The sequence below is a fragment of the Trachypithecus francoisi genome, unplaced genomic scaffold, assembly GCF_009764315.1.
Source record: "Trachypithecus francoisi isolate TF-2019V2 unplaced genomic scaffold, Tfra_2.0 Lachesis_group11, whole genome shotgun sequence".
NCBI classification, from domain to species: Eukaryota; Metazoa; Chordata; class Mammalia; order Primates; family Cercopithecidae; genus Trachypithecus; species Trachypithecus francoisi.
In genome coordinates, this window is record NW_022681456.1 from 95,352,850 (window position 1) to 95,373,037 (window position 20,188).

At 37.9% G+C, this 20,188-nt stretch overlaps 1 protein-coding gene across 1 annotated transcript in view; it reads right to left on the reverse strand.

Moving 5' to 3' along the window:
- The window catches only part of CUNH12orf40 (chromosome unknown C12orf40 homolog), a 109,086-nt gene that overhangs the window by 34,063 nt on the left and 54,835 nt on the right, over nucleotides 1–20,188 (reverse strand). Inside the window, exons 8-11 of the mRNA XM_033222428.1 lie at nucleotides 17,623–18,152; nucleotides 17,276–17,345; nucleotides 15,865–15,925; nucleotides 3,768–3,831 (exon numbers count right to left, since the gene is read on the reverse strand). Coding sequence (XP_033078319.1) covers nucleotides 3,768–3,831; nucleotides 15,865–15,925; nucleotides 17,276–17,345; nucleotides 17,623–18,152 — 725 coding nt within the window. The remainder of the gene's footprint in view (nucleotides 1–3,767; nucleotides 3,832–15,864; nucleotides 15,926–17,275; nucleotides 17,346–17,622; nucleotides 18,153–20,188) is intronic.

Here is a 20,188-nt window from a genome sequence, read left to right on the forward strand (position 1 = left end):
GAACGTACCTCAAATAATAAGAGCTATTTATGACAAACCCACAGCTAATATGATACTGAATGGGCAAAAACTGGAAAAATTCCCTTTGAAAACTGGCACAAGACAGGGATGCCCTCTCTCACCACTCCTATTGAACATAGTGTTGGAAGTTCTGGCTAGGGCAATCAGGCAAGAGAAAGAAATCAAGGGTATCCAGTTAGGAAAAGAAGAAGTCAAATTGTCCCTGTTTGCAGATGACATGATTGTATATTTAGAAAACCCCATTGTCTCAGCCCAAAATCTCCTTAAGCTGATAAGCAACTTCAGCAAAGTCTCAGGATACAAAATTAATGTGCAAAAATCACAAGCATTCTTATACACCAGTAACAGACAAGCAGAGAGCCAAATCAGGAATCAACTTCCATTCACAATTGCTTCAAAGAGAATAAAATACCTAGGAATCCAGCTTACAAGGGATGTAAAGGACCTCTTCAAGGAGAACTACAAACCACTGCTCAGTGAAATCAAAGAGGACACAAACAAATGGAAGAACATACCATGCTCATGGATAGGAAGAATCAATATCGTGAAAATGGCCATACTGCCCAAGGTGATTTATAGATTCAATGCCATCCCCATCAAGCTACCACTGACTTTCTTCACAGAATTGGAAAAAACGGCTTTAAAGTTCATATGGAACCAAAAAAGCGCCCGCATTGCCAAGACAATCCTAAGTCAAAAGGACAAAGCTGGAGGTGTCATGCTACCTGACTTCAAACTATACTACAAGGCTACAGTAACCAAAACAGCATGGTACTGGTACCACAACAGAGATATAGACCAATGGACCAGAACAGAGTCCTCAGAAATAATACCACACATCTACAGCCATCTGATCTTTGACAAACCTGAGAGAAACAAGAAATGGGGAAAGGATTCCCTATTTAATAAATGGTGCTGGGAAAATTGGCTAGCCATAAGTAGAAAGCTGAAACTGGATCCTTTCCTTACCCCTTATACGAAAATTAATTCAAGATGGATTAGAGACTTAAATGTTAGACCTAATACCATAAAAACCCTAGAAGAAAATCTAGGTAGTACCATTCAGGACATAGGCATGGGCAAGGACTTCATGTCTAAAACACCAAAAGCAACGGCAGCAAAAGCCAAAATTGACACATGGGATCTAATTAAACTAAAGAGCTTTTGCACAGCTAAAGAAACTACTATCAGAGTGAACAGGCAACCTACAGAACGGGAGAAAATTTTTGCAACCTACTCATCTGACAAAGGGCTAATATCCAGAATCTACCAAGAACTCAAACAAATATACAAGAAAAAACAAACAACCCATCAAAAGTGGGGAAAGGATATGAACAGACATTTCTCAAAAGAAGACATCCATACAGCCAACAGACACATGAAAAAATGCTCATCATCACTGGCCATCAGAGAAATGCAAATCAAAACCACAATGAGATACCATCTCACACCAGTTAGAATGGCAATCATTAAGAAGTCAGGAAACAACAGGTGTTGGAGAGGATGTGGAGAAATAGGAACACTTTTACACTGTTGGTGGGATTGTAAACTAGTTCAACCATTATGGAAAACAGTATGGCGATTCCTCAAGGATCTAGAACTAGATGTACCATATGACCCAGCCATCCCACTACTGGGTATATACCCAAAGGATTATAAATTACTCTACTACAAAGACACATGCACACGTATGTTTATTGCGGCACTATTCACAATAGCAAAGACTTGGAATCAACCCAAATGTCCATCTGTGACAGACTGGATTAAGAAAATGTGGCACATATACACCATGGAATACTATGCAGCCATCAAAAAGGATGAGTTTGCGTCCTTTGTAGGGACATGGATGCAGCTGGAAACCATCATTCTTAGCAAACTATCACAAGAAGAGAAAACCAAACACCGCATGTTCTCACTCATAGGTGGGAACTGAACAATGAGATCACTTGGACTCAGGAAGGGGAACATCACACACTGGAGTCTATCATGGGGAGGGGGGAAGAGGGAGGGATTGCATTGGGGAGTTATACATGATATAAACGTCATGCACATGTACCCTAGAACTTAAAGTATAATAAAAAAAAAAAAAAAGAAAAAAAGAAAAATATACTGGAAATAGCCCAAATGTCCATCAATAGGGCATTGACTGAAAAAACTACAGTTCATGCATGTAATGGACTACTAAATGGTCATAAGTAAAGGATGAAGAAATACCTAGCACTAACACAGAGGAATCTATAGGATATTTTATTAAATAAATGAATTCACTTAATTCTTTTATAAAATATTCTATATTACATTTAGAATGAGAAAGGCAGGAAACTAAGACTCATGGTTATGTATGTGTTTATATATTTTTGGGATTTTTTTTTTTAAATGGACTGGAATGAGAAACCAGAAAGCAGAAAAAAAAAAAAAAAAAAAAAAAAAAATAACCTCATGTTGCAGAATTCCGGGAAATAGGGCAGGGACGATAAGGACAGAAACCAGACTAGTATTTTACATATTCAAAAAATTAAATTATAAAAAGTTTCAAGGTATTCCATCAGACTAGATAACATGAAGGGCTATGCTAGCACAGAATACCTAAACGAGTACCAGATCAACATGAAACTTCTGTCTGTAAAAAGACAGTATATAATTAAAAGATCACTCAAATATGAAGTATTTGCTACACACAAGCCTACAAGCAGTCAGTATCCAGGACACATAAAATATATATAGGAGATATAGACGTATAAAAAACACATCCCATAAAGAAAACCAAACGTCAGAAGAGGAACATGAGCAAATGACATTTCACAAATGAAACATCGATGGCCAGTTAACCTAATTAGTAGTCAGAGAAATATAAATTAGAACTACAATGAGCTATCAGATTACCAATAATGATAAAAGACTGAGATACTGTTGGTGAAAACATGTAACAACTAAGACTCTTACCCATTGCTAAGAGGGGTACAACTGGCATAACCATTTAGGAAAATAATTTTGCATTACCTTGAAGATGCAAAGAAGTGCATACCATATGAACTAGCAATTCTACTCCTAGAAATATATCCTAGAGAAACTTTTTATACAGGTGTGCAAGGAAAAATGTCAATAATAGTCCAAGTAGCATTGTTCTTCATCGGAAAATATTCGAAACAATGTAAGCAAAATATTCAAAACAACCTAAATATTCATTGTTAGAAGATACATAAATTGTGATATATTCATACAATAGAATGCTATATAGCAGGAAAAATAATAAATGTACTAGAGCTACAAGTATCAAAGCAGGTGAACCACAAAATATAATACTGAGTGAAAAAAAAAGCAAGTTGCAGAAAAATATATAGAGTTGGATCAATATGTAGAAAGTTCAAAATAAAGCAATTAAAAAGTCTGTGTTATAACAAAAAACAAATTCAAGGAAATAGTTACCTCTAGAGGGCAGGATATGAAATACAAAAGAAGAAATCTTCAGAAGTATTATGTATTATTTCTTAAGCTACCTAGTGAGTATGAGGATTATCTGTTTTATTCTTATTTACTAAACTGTACATATACATTAATGTACTCACTATGTATATTTAATAAAATATAAAAGTAATTTTAAAGAGCCAATTGTATTAGTAGTACTAAAATATCCATGATATATATTTGTTGGCAAACATCCAAAAAATCACTTCAAATTTAACTGATTTCTATTTGATTATTAGTTTTTAAAATAGAGTAAAATTAACTTATACAGTTATACTGACAGATTTTCTCAGTAGATGTTGGCCTGCTTTTTAAAGAGCATATTCCTCCTTCTTCCATCAGAATCTAGGAGAAAACCAAAATGTTAACAATTCCTAAGTATACATAATAACATTCACTTACATCTACCCTATTTACACCACCAATTCATTTTATAGTACTTTTATTTTACATTACTTCAGTTCAACTTTTTTTTTTTCTTTTTCTTTTTTTTTTTTTTTTTTTTTTTGAGACGGAGTCTCGCTCTGTCGCCCAGGCTGGAGTGCAGTGGCACCACCTCAGCTCACTGCAAGCTCCGCCTCCTGGATTCACGCCATTCTCCTGACACAGCACCCCCCCCCCCCCCCAAGGAGCTGGGACTACAGGCGTCCGCCACCACGCCCGGCTAATGTTTTATTTTTTTTTTTAGTAGAGACGGGGTTTCACCGTGTTAGCCAGGATGGTCTCTATCTCCTGACTTCGTGATCCGCCCGCCTCGGCCTCCCACAGTGCTGGGATTACAGGCTTGAGCCACCGCGCCCGGCCAACATGGTTTATTTTTAAACCACAAAGAAAAATTAGCCTGTGGTGAACAATAAAATGAAATTTAAATTGGTTTAAAAACGACAAGCAACAAAATAGACACTTGCCAAGAAATGAATTACTGAGAAAAAGGAAAAGCTTCAGATAATCATAGTAAATGCAGCTGAACAAAGACAAACGTATTAAGACAATTTGGAAATTTGTTATTCTTTATTTAATTTCCTAAGTTAGATCATCAGTCATTTATTTTCAGGTTTTTAAAATAATAAAAGCTCTTAGAGGTATAACTTTCTATAGAACACACCTTTGGTTTTGGTTTCCGTCACTTTCTATGAATTTCTACTTTTCCTTTCTCAAACAAAGCAAAGAAACCCTGAGTGTTTCTTTATTTCCAGGATGTTAAGGGAAGTTAAGTATCTCTTTTTAGTTGATTTCAATTTTATCAAATTTTGATTAGAGAATGTACCTATGAATCTCTCCTTAGATAAATTTCTTAGATTTCCCTTTATGGCTTACTATATGAATTATGTTTGCAAATGTACCATGGGCTTATAAAAATTTTTTTCTATATATTATCTGTTAGGACATAGAATTTTAGATATATAGAATAAAGGAGAAACTGTCTAGCTGCTTCCCAAACCTGACTCCTTTTTTCTTGGACATACAGCTAGACTGTATTTCCCAACCTCCCTTGGAATTAGTTTAGACATGTTACTTAAGTTCTGGTAATAGGCAGAAGTAATGTATACTACTGCCGGTCCTGGTCCAAAAAAATCTTCCCCACAATCCTCCACTTCCTTTTCCCCTCTGCTCTCTGGTGACAATAAACTGGAAGCCACCAGTTTAGGGCCTGAATAACTACATGAAGCAGAGCCCCTTCCCTAACCCCTCTATCTTATCATTTAAAAATCTTTTCTCTTCAACTCGTGACACATTCAACCCCCATGCAACAAGAACACAAAACTTTCAAGAAAGCTATGTAGACCCCAAGGCAGGTCTACACTCCAATACCTACTTCAGATCTGTTTGAGAAGGACAGCAAAGAACTTCCCAAAGGACAAGACACTAAGTTATTCACGAACGTCCTCCATCCTCCAGGATGGCAAGCCTTCACAATGCATACCCAGCAGGATTTTACAGTTGCTATGAATCAGAAAATCTGCATCTCCTATTTTTCTCTTTTCCGAATGGGCTTTTTATTGCATTTATATAGTCTTTGCTCCAATAGTATATATGTTTTCTTAATGTATGTATATTGCTATCTGTTTGCTTTCAACCTTTATTATATTCTAGATACGCTGCTTGTAAACTATATTGATTTTTTCTTCGTAATTTGATATTCTTTGAATATTGAAAAGAATTCATGTTCAATATATTTATTCATATTAAATATGTTAATTGCTAAGTGGGTTTCATTCCTTACACTGTATATAGAATTGCTATTTCATTTCTTCCCATCTTGATCAGGTTTCCTAGTGTGACATCATCACTCTTGAATTTTGTTCTACCACAGCTCCACTTCTCTAGTGATTATCTTCTCATGTTAGCAATTGTATTTAAACTTTATTCCTCTACTAAACCTTTAAAATTAAATAATTATACTCCTCCAGCACTTTGTTTTTCCTATTCTCTTCCACTGCCACTAAAGGCTCTTGAGAACAACACATGTCCCCATTCAAGAGGCTTGTTATGTTTGCTTGTTTTAGCCTGTATGTCTCTTCATCAATTCTTCCTCAGCAGAAGCTACCTGTTTTAATTTTACTGTGGACAGGTGCAATCCAGCCCTCTTTCTACTCCTACCCCTTCATTCCATCCCATTGGTGACTCTTGCCTTGGCCCCTCTGGTAGAACCTAATTTTAGTCAGGGTTCCACTGCACCTTTGGCCATGGCCAGGCATCACAATGTAAAAGTCCCCAGGCCTGCTCTACCCAAAGAACTCCTCATAGCACCTGATTCCCCTTGGGCTACACCAATGGACTTTTTTCTTTTCTGACTAGTTCTAGCTACATTCAAGCTGCCAGCTTTCTAGACATAGGTGTAGTCAAACGGAATTTGTTTTTGAAGTATTATATTTTGTTGATAATTCATATTTTGGAAGGATACATCTATATTATTCATATTTGGGAAAATATGAATTATTTAAAGGAATAACAGGACAGCTTCCAACACTACTGACCACATTCTCCTCCTTTTTCTTTCCTATGACGCTAGTACCCCTCAAACCTCTCTAGTAGCTCATTCTCAGCCTCTTTTTCTGGTTCCTCTTCTACTTCATACCCTCCAACCTGAAATGTGCCTTCTCAGGAATTTGACAATTTTTGTTCTTATTCTATACACTTTCTCTCGAGAATCATACACTTGGATGTAGTCAATTATCTCCTATTAAAGGCTAAAAAATCTCTTCTGATCTCAAGCTCTATATATATAATCGTCTACTATACATCTCCATATAGATCACAGGTTTTTCAGAAGATCCTCACGTGAGCCCAGTGGGTCAAACTTCTCTCTCTCAGAAATCTGCTCCTTCTCTGAATCAGAGTGATGTTAGGTATTGTTTTTAAAAAGTATATTACAAAATGTATAATGCCAAACACAATCATTTCTCTCTTGTGTAATAATCTAAAGTGAGTGTTTCTGGTAAGCAGGCTATTTTCCTCCATGTAGTGATTCAGAGACCCAGTCCTTTCCATCTTGTGGCTCCATTATCCCTTGGGGCCTCATTACCATCTAGCCATCAAAAGAAAGACAGCATGGAAAAATAATTCCCTTTTCTTATAAGCCTTGACCTAAAATGATGCACATCACTTCTCCTAATATTTCATTAGTGAGATCTAGCCATATGGCCACATATACATGGACGGATGGTTAGGAAACATGTTCCTTGGCTGGGAAGCCATTTCACAGTGGCAGCTCTATTCTATTAAAAAGGGTACATTCTACAAAAAAGGGTACATGAATGTTGATAGAGTTAACCTTTCCTGCCACCTCCTCCTATGGTTTCAATCTTGTTCAGTAGCACAATTTCATCAACTACCCATTTACTCAAATCATAAATAAATCTAGGTCTTCAATTTCTTCCTTCTTCCTTAACTAATCACCAATCACCAAGTACTATCCATTCTAGAGCTAATCTTCTCTTCTCTCACTTTCATCCTTACTGCTATTATAAAACTTCAAGCTCTCATTATTTCTTCCCCTAACTTGAGTTGTTCCACTTATCAAATCCCTCCTCATTTATTACTCTGACATCATCATATTCCTCTGCTAAAATTTGTTTACTGGATCTCTGTTTAACAATCAAGAATTAAACTGTTATATATCATACAAGGCCATTTATGACCTGCCTCTTTGTATTGTCCAGAATTACCTAGGCCACTCCTGCGCCTCTTATCATTAGTATTATAAATAGTAGCTATAACAATAACTAGAATGAAACAAGGTACTTGAAATTTCTAAAACAGGCTGTACTCTGACATCTTAGTTTATCTATGTTGCTCCTTCTTCACAATTTGACCATTTGGTAAACAACTTATTGATACTGTGCTCAAAAGTTACCTCCTCCATCACATCTTCCTCCTGTTTATAGATGAAGCTTACAAGTGTCTTTTACTAATAACCCAAAACAAACTTCAATTCAAGCAGTTGATCTAAATGCATTATATTTTTGTCTCTTTCTGACTAGCCATTAGATGAAGACTTCTTAAAGACAGGTTCCATGTCCTTTCATCTCTATACCTTGCAGAGTCTAGTGCAAACAGAATATAATCTTGAGAACAAAGCACCATTTTATCCCCAGTGTCTAGCACACAGGAAACATTCAATAAGTGTATATAAATTCATGATATGTACTCAATAAATCTTTATTGAAGAAAAAAGGGAAAACAGTATAGCTGAAAATATCAAATCAGATAAGACAGATAGTTGAATCTTAGCTTGAGAGTGTGACCTCAAACAAGTGATCTAATCTCTCTAAATTTCAATCTCTTTTGCTGTGAAGACTTTAGCAACTCAGGCTCCTATAGATTAGAAATAAACTACATACCTTCGGAGGCTGAGATGGGTGGATCACAAGGTCAGGAGATCGAGACCATCCTGGCTAACACAGTGAAACACCGTCTCTACTAAAAAAAATACAAAAAAACTAGCTGGGCATGGTGGCAGGTGCCTGTAGTCCCAGCTACTCGGGAGGCTGAGGAAGGAGAAAGGCGTAAACCCGAGAGGTGGAGCTTGCAGTGAGCTGAGATCTGGCCACTGCACTCCAGCCTGGGCGACAGAGCGAGACTCCATCTCAAAAAAAAAAAAAAAGAAAGAAACTCCATAAAGTTCCTAGCACTATTGTAAAAATTACAACCTTATGATGGCAAGGGATTATAATATTACATAACCAGTGTTTATAGATATTTCAATAGTATGGCAAATGTAAAATTATGTAGTAGATTGAAACCTAAAGCATTTTCATGTTGAAAGATGATATGGTTTGGATCTTTGGATGCTCCCCAGCAAATCTCATGTTGAATTATAATCCCCAGTGTTGGAGATGGGACGTGGTGGGAGGTGACTGAATCATGGGAAATAGTTTCTCCTGAATGGTTTCGTACCATCCCCCTTGGTACTTCCTTTATAATAGTGAAGTTTGTTCTCATGAGATCTGGTTGGTTAAAAGTCTGTGGCACCTCCCGCCTCACTCTCTCTTGCTCCTACCTTTGCTATTTGAGGTGCTTCACACCCGCTTCACCTTCCACCATAACTGTTATTTCCTGAGGTTTCCCCAGAAGCCAATCTGATGCCACAATCCTGCTTCTTATACAGCATGTGAAACTGTGAGCCAATTAAATCTCTTTTCTTTATAAATTACCCAGTCTCAGGTATTTCTTTATAGCAATGTGAGAACAGACTAATACAGAAAATTGATACCAGGAGTGGAGTTTTGATATAAAGATACTTGAAAATGTGGAAAGAATTTTGGAAGTTGGTAATGGGCAGAAGTTGGAAGAATGTGACAGGCTCAGAAAAAGACAAGAAGATAAGGGAAAGTTTGGAACTTAGTAAAGACTGGTAGTTGAGGTGGGGGGGTGGAGGAAGATGGCCGAATAGGAACAGCTCCAGTCTCCAACTCCCAGTGCGAGTGACACAGAAGACCGGTGATTTCTGTATTTTCAACTGAGGTACTGCATTCATCTCACTAGGGAGTGCCGGACAATCGGTGCTGGTCAGCTGCTGCAGCCCGAACAGTGAGAGCTGAAGCAGGGCGAGGCATCACCTCACCTGGGAAGCACAAAGGGGAAGGGAATCCCTTTTCCTAGCCAGGGGAATGGAGACACACAACACCTGGAAAATTGGGTAACTCCCACTCCAATACTGCACTTTAAGCAAAAGGGCACACCAGGAGAATATATCCCACACCTGGCCAGGAGGGTCTCATGACCACGGAGCCTCCCTCATTGCTAGCACAGCAGTCTGTGATCTTACTGTAAGGCAGCAGCGAGGCTAGGGGAGGGGCGCCCACCATTGCTGAGGCTTAAGTAGGTAAACAAAGCCCCTGGGGAGCTCAAACAGGGTGGAGTGCAGAGCAGCTCAAGGAAGCCTGCCTGTCTCTGCAGACTCCATCTCTGGGCACAGGGTATAGCTAAACAACAACAACAACAACAACAACAACAAAAGCAGCAGAAACCTCTGCAGACGCAAACAACTCTGTCTGACAGCTTTGAAGAGAGCAGTGGATCTCCCAACACGGAGGTTGAGATCTGAGAAGGGACAGACTGCCTGCTCAAGTGGGTCCCTGACCCCTGAGTAGCCTAACTGGGAGACAACCCCAATAGGAGCAGACTGACACCCCACACCTCACATGGTGGAGTACACCCCTGAGAGGAAGCTTCCAAAGTAAGAATCAGACAGGTACACTTGCTGTTCAGCAATATTCTATCTTCTGCAGCCTCTGCTGCTGATACCCAGGCAAACAGGGTCTGCAGTGGACCTCAAGCAATCCCCAACAGACCTACAGCTGAGGGTCCTGACTGGTAGAAGGAAAACTATCAAACAGGAAGGACACCTACACCAAAATCCCATCAGCACATCACCATAGGGAAACTGAACAACCTGCTCCTGAATGACTACTGGGTACATAATAAAATGAAGGCAGAAATAAAGATGTTCTTTGAAACCAATGAGAACAAAGATACAACATACCAGAATCTCTGGGACACATTTAAAGCAGTGTGTAGAGGGAAATTTATAGCACTAAATGCCCACAAGAGAAAGCAGGAACGATCTAAAATGCACACTCTAACATCACAATTAAAAGGACTAGAGAGGCAAGAACAAACACACTCAAAAGCTAGCAGAAGGGAAGAAATAACTAAGATCAGAGCAGAACTGAAGGAGATAGAGACACAAAAAACCCTCCAAAAAATCAATGAATCCAGGAGTTGGTTTTTTGAAAAGATCAACAAAATTGACAGACTGCTAGCAAGACTAATAAAGAAGAAAAGAGAGAAGAATCAAATAGATGCAATAAAAAATGATAAAGGGGATATCACCATGGACCCCACAGAAATACAAACTACCATCAGAGAATACTATAAACACCTCTACGCAAATAAACTAGAAAATCTAGAAGAAATGGATAATTTCCTGGACACTTATACTCTTCCAAGACTAAACCAGGAAGAAGTTGAATCCCTGAATAGACCAATAGCAGGCTCTGAAATTGAGGCAATAATTAATAGCCTACCAACCAAAAAAAGTCCAGGACCAGATGGATTCACAGCTGAATTCTACCAAAGGTACAAAGAGGAGCTGGTACCAATCCTTCTGAAACTATTCCAATGAATTGAAAAAGAGGGAATCCTCCCTAACTCATTTTATGAGGCCAACATCATCCTGATACCAAAGCCTGGCAGGGACACAACAAAAAAAGAAAATTTTAGACCAATATCCCTGATGAACATCAATGCAAAAATCCTCAATAAAATACTGGCAAACCGGATTCAGCAGCACATCAAAAAGCTTATCCACCATGATCAAGTGGGCTTCATCCCTGGGATGCAAGGCTGGTTCAACATTCACAAATGAATAAACGTAATTCAGCATATAAACAGAACAAAAGACAAGAACCACATGATCATCTCAATAGATGCAGAAAAGGCTTTTGACAAAATTCAACAGCCTTTCATGCTAAAAATGTTCAATAAATTCGGTATTGATGGAATGTACCTCAAAATAGTAAGAGCTATTAATGACAAACCCACAGCCAATATCATACTGAATGGGCAAAAACTGGAAAAATTCCCTTTGAAAACTAGACAGGGATGCCCTCTCTCACCACTCCTATTCAACACAGTGTTGGAAGTTCTGGCTAGGGCAACCAGGCAAGAGAAAGAAATCAAGGGTATCCACTTAGGAAAAGAAGAAGTCAAATTGTCCCTGTTTGCAGATGACATGATTGTATATTTAGAAAACCCCATTGTCTCAGCCCATAATTTCCTTAAGCTGATAAGCAATTTCAGCAAAGTCTCAGGATACAAAATTAATGTGCAAAAATCACAAGCATTCTTATACACCAGTAACAGACAAATAGCCAAATCATGAATGAACTTCCATTCACAATTGCTTCAAAGAGAATAAAATAATTAGGAATCCAACTTACAAGGGATGTCAAGAACCTCTTCAAGGAGAACTACAAACCACTGCTCAGTGAAATCAAAGAGGACACTAACAAATGGAAGAACATACCATGCTCATGGATAGGAAGAATCAATATCTTGAAAATGGCCATACTGCCCAAGGTCATTTATAGATTCAATGCCATCCCCATCAAGCTACCAATGAGTTTCTTCACAGAATTGGAAAAAACTGCTTTAAAGTTCATATGGAACCAAAAAAGAGCCCGCATTGCCAAGACAATCCTAAGTCAAAAGAACAAAGCTGGAGGCATCACGCTACCTGACTTCAAACTCTACTACAAGGCTACAGTAATCAAAACAGCATGGTACTGGTACCAAAACAGAGATATAGACCAATGGAACAGAACAGAGTCCTCAGAAATAATACCACACATCTACAGCCATCTGATCTTTGACAAACCTGAGAGAAACAAGAAATAGGGAAAGGATTCCCTATTCAATAAATGGTGCTGGGAAAATTGGCTAGCCATAAGTAGAAAGCTGAAACTGGATCCTTTCCTTACTCCTTATATGAAAATTAATTCAAGATGGATTAGAGACTTAAATGTTAGACCTAATACCATAAAAACCCTAGAAGAAAAGCTAGGTAGTACCATTCAGGACATACGCATGGGCAAGGACTTCATGTTTAAAACACCAAAAGCAACGGCAACAAAAGCCAAAATTGACAAATGGGATCTAATTAAACTAAAGAGCTTCTGTACAGCAAAAGAAACTACCATCAGAGTGAACAGGCAACCTGCAGAATGGGAGAAAATTTTTGCAATCTACTCATCTGACAAAGGGCTGATATCCAGAACCTACAAAGAACTCAAACAAATTTACAAGAAAAAAACAAACAACCCCATCAAAAAGTGGGTAAAGGATATGAACAGACATTTCTCAAAAGAAGACATTCATACAGCCAACAGACACATGAAAAAATGCTCATCATCACTGGCCATCAGAGAAATGCAAATCAAAACCACAATGAGATACCATCTCACACCAGTTAGAATGGTAATCATTCAAAAGTCAGGAAACAACAGGTGTTGGAGAGGATGTGGAGAAATAGGAACACTTTTACACTGTTGGTGGGATTGTAAACTAGTTCAACCATTATGGAAAACAGTATGGCAATTCCTCAAGGATCTAGAACTAGATGTACCATATGACCCAGCCATCCCACTACTGGGTATATACCCAAAGGATTATAAATCACGCTGCTATAAAGACACATGCACACGTATGTTTATTGCGACACTATTCACAATAGCAAAGACTTGGAATCAACCCAAATGTCCATCTGTGACAGACTGGATTAAGAAAATGTGGCATATATACACCATGGAATACTATGCAGCCATAAAAAAGGATGAGTTTGTGTCCTTTGTAGGGACATGGATGCAGCTGGAAACCATCATTCTTAGCAAACTATCACAAGAACAGAAAACCAAACACCGCATGTTCTCACTCATAGGTGGGAACTGAACAATGAGATAACTTGGCCTCGGGAAGGGGAACATCACACACTGGGGCCTGTCATGGGGTGGGGGGAGGGGGAGGGATTGCATTGGGAGTCATACCTGATGTAAATGATGAGTTGATGGGTGCTGACGAGTTGATGGGTGCAGCACACCAACATGGCACAAGTATACATATGTAACAAACCTGCACGTTATGCACATGTACCCTAGAACTTAAAGTATTACAAAAAAAAAAAAAAGACTGCTAGTTTAATGGTTATAACAAAAAAGGCTGAAAATGCTGGTAGTGATGCTGATAGTGAAGTTCAGGCTGAGGAGGTTTCAGATAGAAATGAGGAACTTATTCGGAACTGGAGCAAAGGTCACTTTTGTTATGTGTTAGCGAAGAACTTGGTAGTATTGTGCCCCTGCCCTAGGGATCTGTGGAACTCTGAACTTGAAGGTAATTAATTTAGGATATCTGGCAGAAGAAATTTGTAAGCATCAAAGAATTCAAGATATGGATCAGTTGCTTCATATGAACAGCCTATGTTCATATGTGTGAGCAAAGAAATGATAAAAAACTGGAACTTATATTTAAAAGGGAAGCAGAGCATAAAACTTTGGAAAATTTGCAGCCTGGCCATGTGGTAGAAAATAAAAGCCCATTTTCAGGAAGGAATTCAAGCAGGCTGCAGAAATTTGCATAAGTAAAAACAAGCTAAGTGCTAATAGCCAAGACAATAGGCTGAAGGTCTCAATGGCATTTCAGAGACCTTCATGGCAGCCCCTCCTATCACATGCCTGAAGGCCTAGGAGGGAAGAATGGTTTCCTGGGCCAGGCTCAGGGCCCTGCTGCTCTGTGCAGCCTCAGAACACTGCTCCTTGTATCTCAGTCACTCTAGCTCCAGCCATGGCTCAAAGGGGGCCAGGTACAGCTCAGTCTGCTGCTTCACAGGATGCAAGCTGTAAGCCTTGATCTTTCCATGTGGTGTTAAGCCTGTGGGTGCACAGAGTGTAAGATTTAAGGCTTGAGAGACTCCACCTAGATTTCACAGGATGTATGGAAAAGCCTAGATATTCAGGCAGAAGTCTGTTGCACAGGTGGAGCTCTTATGGATAACCTCTACTAGGGCAGAGTGGAGGGGCAATGTGGGATTGAGCCCCCCCACCAAGTCCCCAATGGGGCACTGCCTAGTGGAGCCATGAGAAGAGGACCACCATCCTTCAGACCCTGGAATGGTAGATACACCATCAGCTTGCACCTAACTCCTGGAAAAGCCACAGGCACTCAGCGCCAGCCCATGAAAGCAGCCACAGGGGCTGAACCTTTCAAAACCATAGAGGCGGGGCTGCCCAAGGCTTTTGGAATCCACCTCTTACACCAGTGTGTCTGGATGTGAGATATACAGCCATGGGAGATTATTTTGGAATTTTAAGATTTATGGCTGCCCTGTTGAGTTTCAGACTAGCATGGGGCCTATAGCCCCTTTCTTCTGGCCTATTTCTCCCTCTTGGAATGTAAATATTTACCCAATGCTTGTATCCCCATTGAATCCTGGAAGTAACTACCTTGTTTTTGATTTTACAGGCTCATAGCTGGAAGGGACTTGCCTTGTATCAGGTGAGACTTTGAACTTTTGAGTTAATGCTGGGATGAGTTAAGACTTTGGAGAACTGTTGGAAATGCATGATTTTATCTTGCAATGTGAGAAGGACATGAGATTTGGGGAGTGAGGGTTGAAAGTTATGGTTTGGGTCTATCTCCCTGCCAAATCTCATGTCAAATTATAATCCTGAGTGTTGGAGGTGGGGCTTGGTGGGAGGTGACTGGATCATGGCAGGGCAGCAATTTCACTTGAATGGTTTAGCACCATCCCTCTTGGTACTGTCCTCATGCTAATGAGTTTATTCTCCTGTGATCTGGTCATTTAAAAGTCTGTGACACCTCCCTACTCATTCTCTCTTGTTCATGTTCCTGCCATGTGAGACTCCTTGTTCCTCCTTTGCCTTCTGCCATAATTAGAAGTTTCCTGAGGCCTCCCCCAGAAACCAATCAGATGCCATCATCATGCTTCCTGTATAGCCTGCAGAACCATGAGGCAACTAAACCTCTTTTCTTTATAAATTGTCCAGTCTTAGGTATTTCTTTATAGCAATGTAAGAATGAACTAATACAGAAATCTTGTAATACTTTAAAAATGTGTTTAAAATGTCCTCAAGATTGTTTTGTCTAAAATAAAGCATGTAACAGTCTCTGAAAATGTGTTTTTATTTCTAGATCTAAGATATAATTTCCTCAGAATAAAAAAGTGTAAGACAAAGAGTCCATTCCAAAAAATTAAGGAATAAATGTTAATCTTAAATCAAAGTGAATGCTAAATACAGTAACATGATACGGTAATACAAACTGACTTAATTGAGAAGATAATGTGAGACTGTGCTTTACCTCATTAAGTCCAAAGTCCCATGACTGCTTATAGTGCAATTCTTCTGAAAGTATATTTCCCCTAAGGATTATAAATACACAGTATTACAGTTTGTTGTATTCCCTCTGGGAATTAATGTTCTAAATTAGAGTTCCCAAACTTGGCTTCAGATCGGAATTATATGAGGAGCTTTCTTAAAAATAAAGATTCATAAGCTCCAGGCCAAAGAGCCCACCTATTACGTGCAGGTCAATCTTGGTATTCTATAGTTTAAAATCACTCCCTCAAGTAATCTGGATCTGCAGTCAGGATTGGGAACCATGTTCTAAATTGCTTTCATAAGATACATTTAAAACTCAAGGCCTAACATGATTTTTTCACTCATAAATTTCTAGATATTGGGAGATTTAACAACAAAGATACAAAGTTGTCAATTTTATGAAATGTTTTATAAGTCTATGTTTTAATTAATGTGTATGTGCCAAGTCCACTAAAATTACATCTTTTTATCAATCAATATTTTTAATAATTCCAAAAGAAATCACTTCCAGAATAAAATTTATTCTAGTTCATGATTTCCAATCAGAAAGATTTGTCTAAAATGCAATTATTACCAAGAAAGTTAGGACTATTCAGAAACTAGTAGCTAAAATAAAGTTTTCTTTAGTTACTTATAATTGCAGGCCAGTATTCAGAAAAATCTGGAAGGCAGCTTCCAAACTCTAAGGAATAAATTTAACATCAACACATAATGGATGAGTGTAAAAATCTCCTTAAATTCAGAACACTTTGTACACCAGCTGCAAGAAGAGAAAGAAAAATCTGGTGTAACATAATTGTTTTCAATGTATGGGTAGAGGAGATTGTAATCTTGAACACAGAGAAAACATGGAGTCTCTGAGAGGTAAATGTTGGCAATGAGGAGAGTGCTCTATCCCTAAAATGTACACTGTCCTATAAACTGCTGATATGCTTCCTTATGCCACTAACATCTGCATTCTATCACTCCCTGTAGTGATTCTATACCAACCAAGCAAGAAACCTTCCCATTGAGAGCTGTCTGAAAGTAAGAAAACATGCTTTTTCATGTCAGACTTCCTATACATGTTCCCTTTCTATTTATTACTTTAAGTTAATAAATTGACATTCTGGCAGATATGAGTTTCTTGGATGCATTAAGTCAATTTCCTCAAATCTAATCAACACTAATATTCAGATAAGAAGGTATTTAGGAGCTGGCAAATATGAGCACCACACTCTCAACTGGGGTGATATTATCAACACTATGACTCCTGGTAAGGCTGCTTTGAGACAAGTTGCCTGCCCACCCTCAGATGGCAATACACCTACCTCACTTTGCATCAATTCAATCTTCATCATGCATCATACTAGATCCTGATTTGTATTCCCCAGATTTCCCTAAAAACTTACATAGAGTTTGCTGGATATTTCTGAATACTTTTCTGTGGTGTCTTCTCTTGGTAATCATTTTCAAGTTTTCCTTAAAAAATAAAAGTATGCACTGAGTTAAAAATTCAGCATATTCTATTTTCATTTTTTTAATTCAAGGAATATTAACATGACACGTACAGAAGAAAACCACTGGTCCACAATGTTATATAATAGGAAGCCATTCTATTTTTGGTTTCATTTTCCTCCAAACACATAAACACACATACAAATATATAGATGTGTGCGTGTATAGATATACAAATATATATACTAAAACTGAAAGAGAAAAAGAATATGTAATTACATTTTCCATGTACAATACCAACCTTTTCTTTCAGAGCTACTTGGGTAGTAATCGTTCTCAAAAGATGTATTAAGATCATTTCTTTCATTTTTGTTGTACTCTCTCTGATTCTTCTTGTTTGGCTGACATTTTTCTGGATAACTTGCTTTATTCAAAGTTGAATTACTAAAAGTCAACTCTGGAACTATAAAAATGTTTCTAATGCATCTGTCAGTGACACGGTTTTTATCAGAACTAGTGACTACACAAATATCTCCCATACTATCATAATCACACTTGTTAAATGTTTTCTTTATCTTTTGCTGATCTATGTTTAATACATTGATCATATTTTGACTAACAAAAGAGTCAGAATTCTCTGATAGAAAGTTAGGAGTAGACTGGTTCACATCTTCAAGAAAATTGGAAACTTTCTTTCCATTTTTCCTCCAAATATGCTGTATGGAGTGTTTTTCAGTAATGCAGTCTGACTGTCTTACTTCATCCATGCTTCTACAATCTTCATCCATAATTACAGCAGGGCTTTTAGTAAGTAAATTCCTATTTCCTAGACTTTGGGATAAACAAAAACATATTTAGCAAGAAAAGCAGGATTATTTGCATTTAGAAACACTTTCAATTCTTACAGGACATATTGAGTTGCTACTAACATTTACCTAGACCATGTTTTTATTTTTATATTTAAATAAATAATATTGCTTTGGGTGAAAATTTGTCTAATGTGCTCTTCTAATGACTTATTGAGTATAAAAATAATCTACAGTTTTTTACTACAACATGAAATGTTGGCACGTGGTTTAATTAAAACATGACCAACCTATAGTATATCTTCTGTAATAAAATCTAAAGAATGAACTAGACGATTATATGTCACTGCTGTTCCATTTAACCAGAGAAAGATGTTTTGAAGACTGTGCAAATTTATCATCACTGTTAAAATATAAAATCAAATAGTTATGAGACATTATATTTTTCAACCTAATATGGATATAAAAACAATTAAAAAGTTCCCAAGGAAAAGCAATATAAATACAAATGTGTGTATAAGTAATAAAACCAAGAGATAAAGAGAATTAGATAAAAACTAATTTGATGAATTAGATAGCTTGTAAGTTCTATTCTAATGCAGAAATAATAATTCTAGGTTAAGTCCAATTTGTGTACAAGAATCAAAGCTATAATGGAAAATAATTACAAATCAAGATGGTTCTTATTTTATTATCAGTGACTATCTACAAATTTATTTGGAAGTGAGTTGTTCCAGAGGTTGGAGGTATAAAAAAACTTAGAAAACACACACACACACACACACACACACACACACACTGCTAAAACTCTGATTTCCAGTCTTATTTTTAAGTTATTTATTAAATATTTGATGATCACCTACTCTGTTCCAGGTACTAGGTCATGTACTGGCAACAGAGAGATAAAAGAGCTCAGCTTGTTGTTAAAGAGAGAAATTAATGTTTTACCCATGAATGTTCACAGCTCATGATCCAACATTGTTTCTCAATGAGGGCCTTACTGGTGTTTTAGACAGAATGACGTTATTTTGCTATACCAAAAGACATAGTATATACTATGCACTAATATACACCATTAACATAAGGAAAATATGTTACTCTACATAAAAGAATAGAGGTAAATGTACTTTATAAGATATTAAGCACACTAAAAATGTAAATCATTTTTTTTTATTATTCTTTGAATAGTTTTTGGGAAACAGATGGTGTTTGGTTACATGAATAAGTTCTTTAGTGGTGATTTCTGAGATTTTGGTGCACCCATTACCCGAGCAGTGTACACTGTACCCAATGTGTAGTCTTTTATCCCTCACCCCTCCCCCACCCTCTACCGGAGTCCCCAGAATCCATTATATCAATCTTTTTTGCGTGTATGTGAGACGGAGTTTTGCTCTTTTCACCCAGGCTGGTGTGCAGTAGTGCAATCTTGGCCCACTGCAACCTTTGCTTCCTGGGTTCAAGCAATTCTCCTGCCTCAGCCTCCTAAATAGCTGGGATTACAGGTGTGTGCCACCACACAACTGTAATGATTTTTGTATCATTATATTTTTTAATCAAAAATCAGCCTGGCTGATTTTTATATTTTTAGTAGAGACAGGGTTTCACCATGTTGGCCAGGCTGATCTCACACTCCTGACCTCAAGTGATCCACCCGCTTCGGCCTCCCAAAGTGCTGGGATTATAGTTGTGGGTCACCAAGCCAGGCTCATTATATCAATCTTATGCCTCTGTGTCCTCAAAGCTTAGCTCCCACTTATAAGTGAGAACATAACAATGTTTGGTTTTCCATTCCTGAGTTACTTCAGTTAGAATAATGGTTTCCAATTCCATCCAGGTTGCTGTGAATGCCATAATTTCATTCCTTTTTACAGCTGAGTAGTATTCCATGGAGTGTGTGTGTGTATTTTCTTCACCCACTCATTGGTTGATAGGCATTTAGGCTGGTTCCATATTTTTGCAGTTGTGAATTGTGCTGCCATAAACATGCACATGTAAGTGTCTTTCTCATATGACTGATTTTCCTCTGGGTAAATACCCAGTAGTGGGATTGCTGGATCAAAT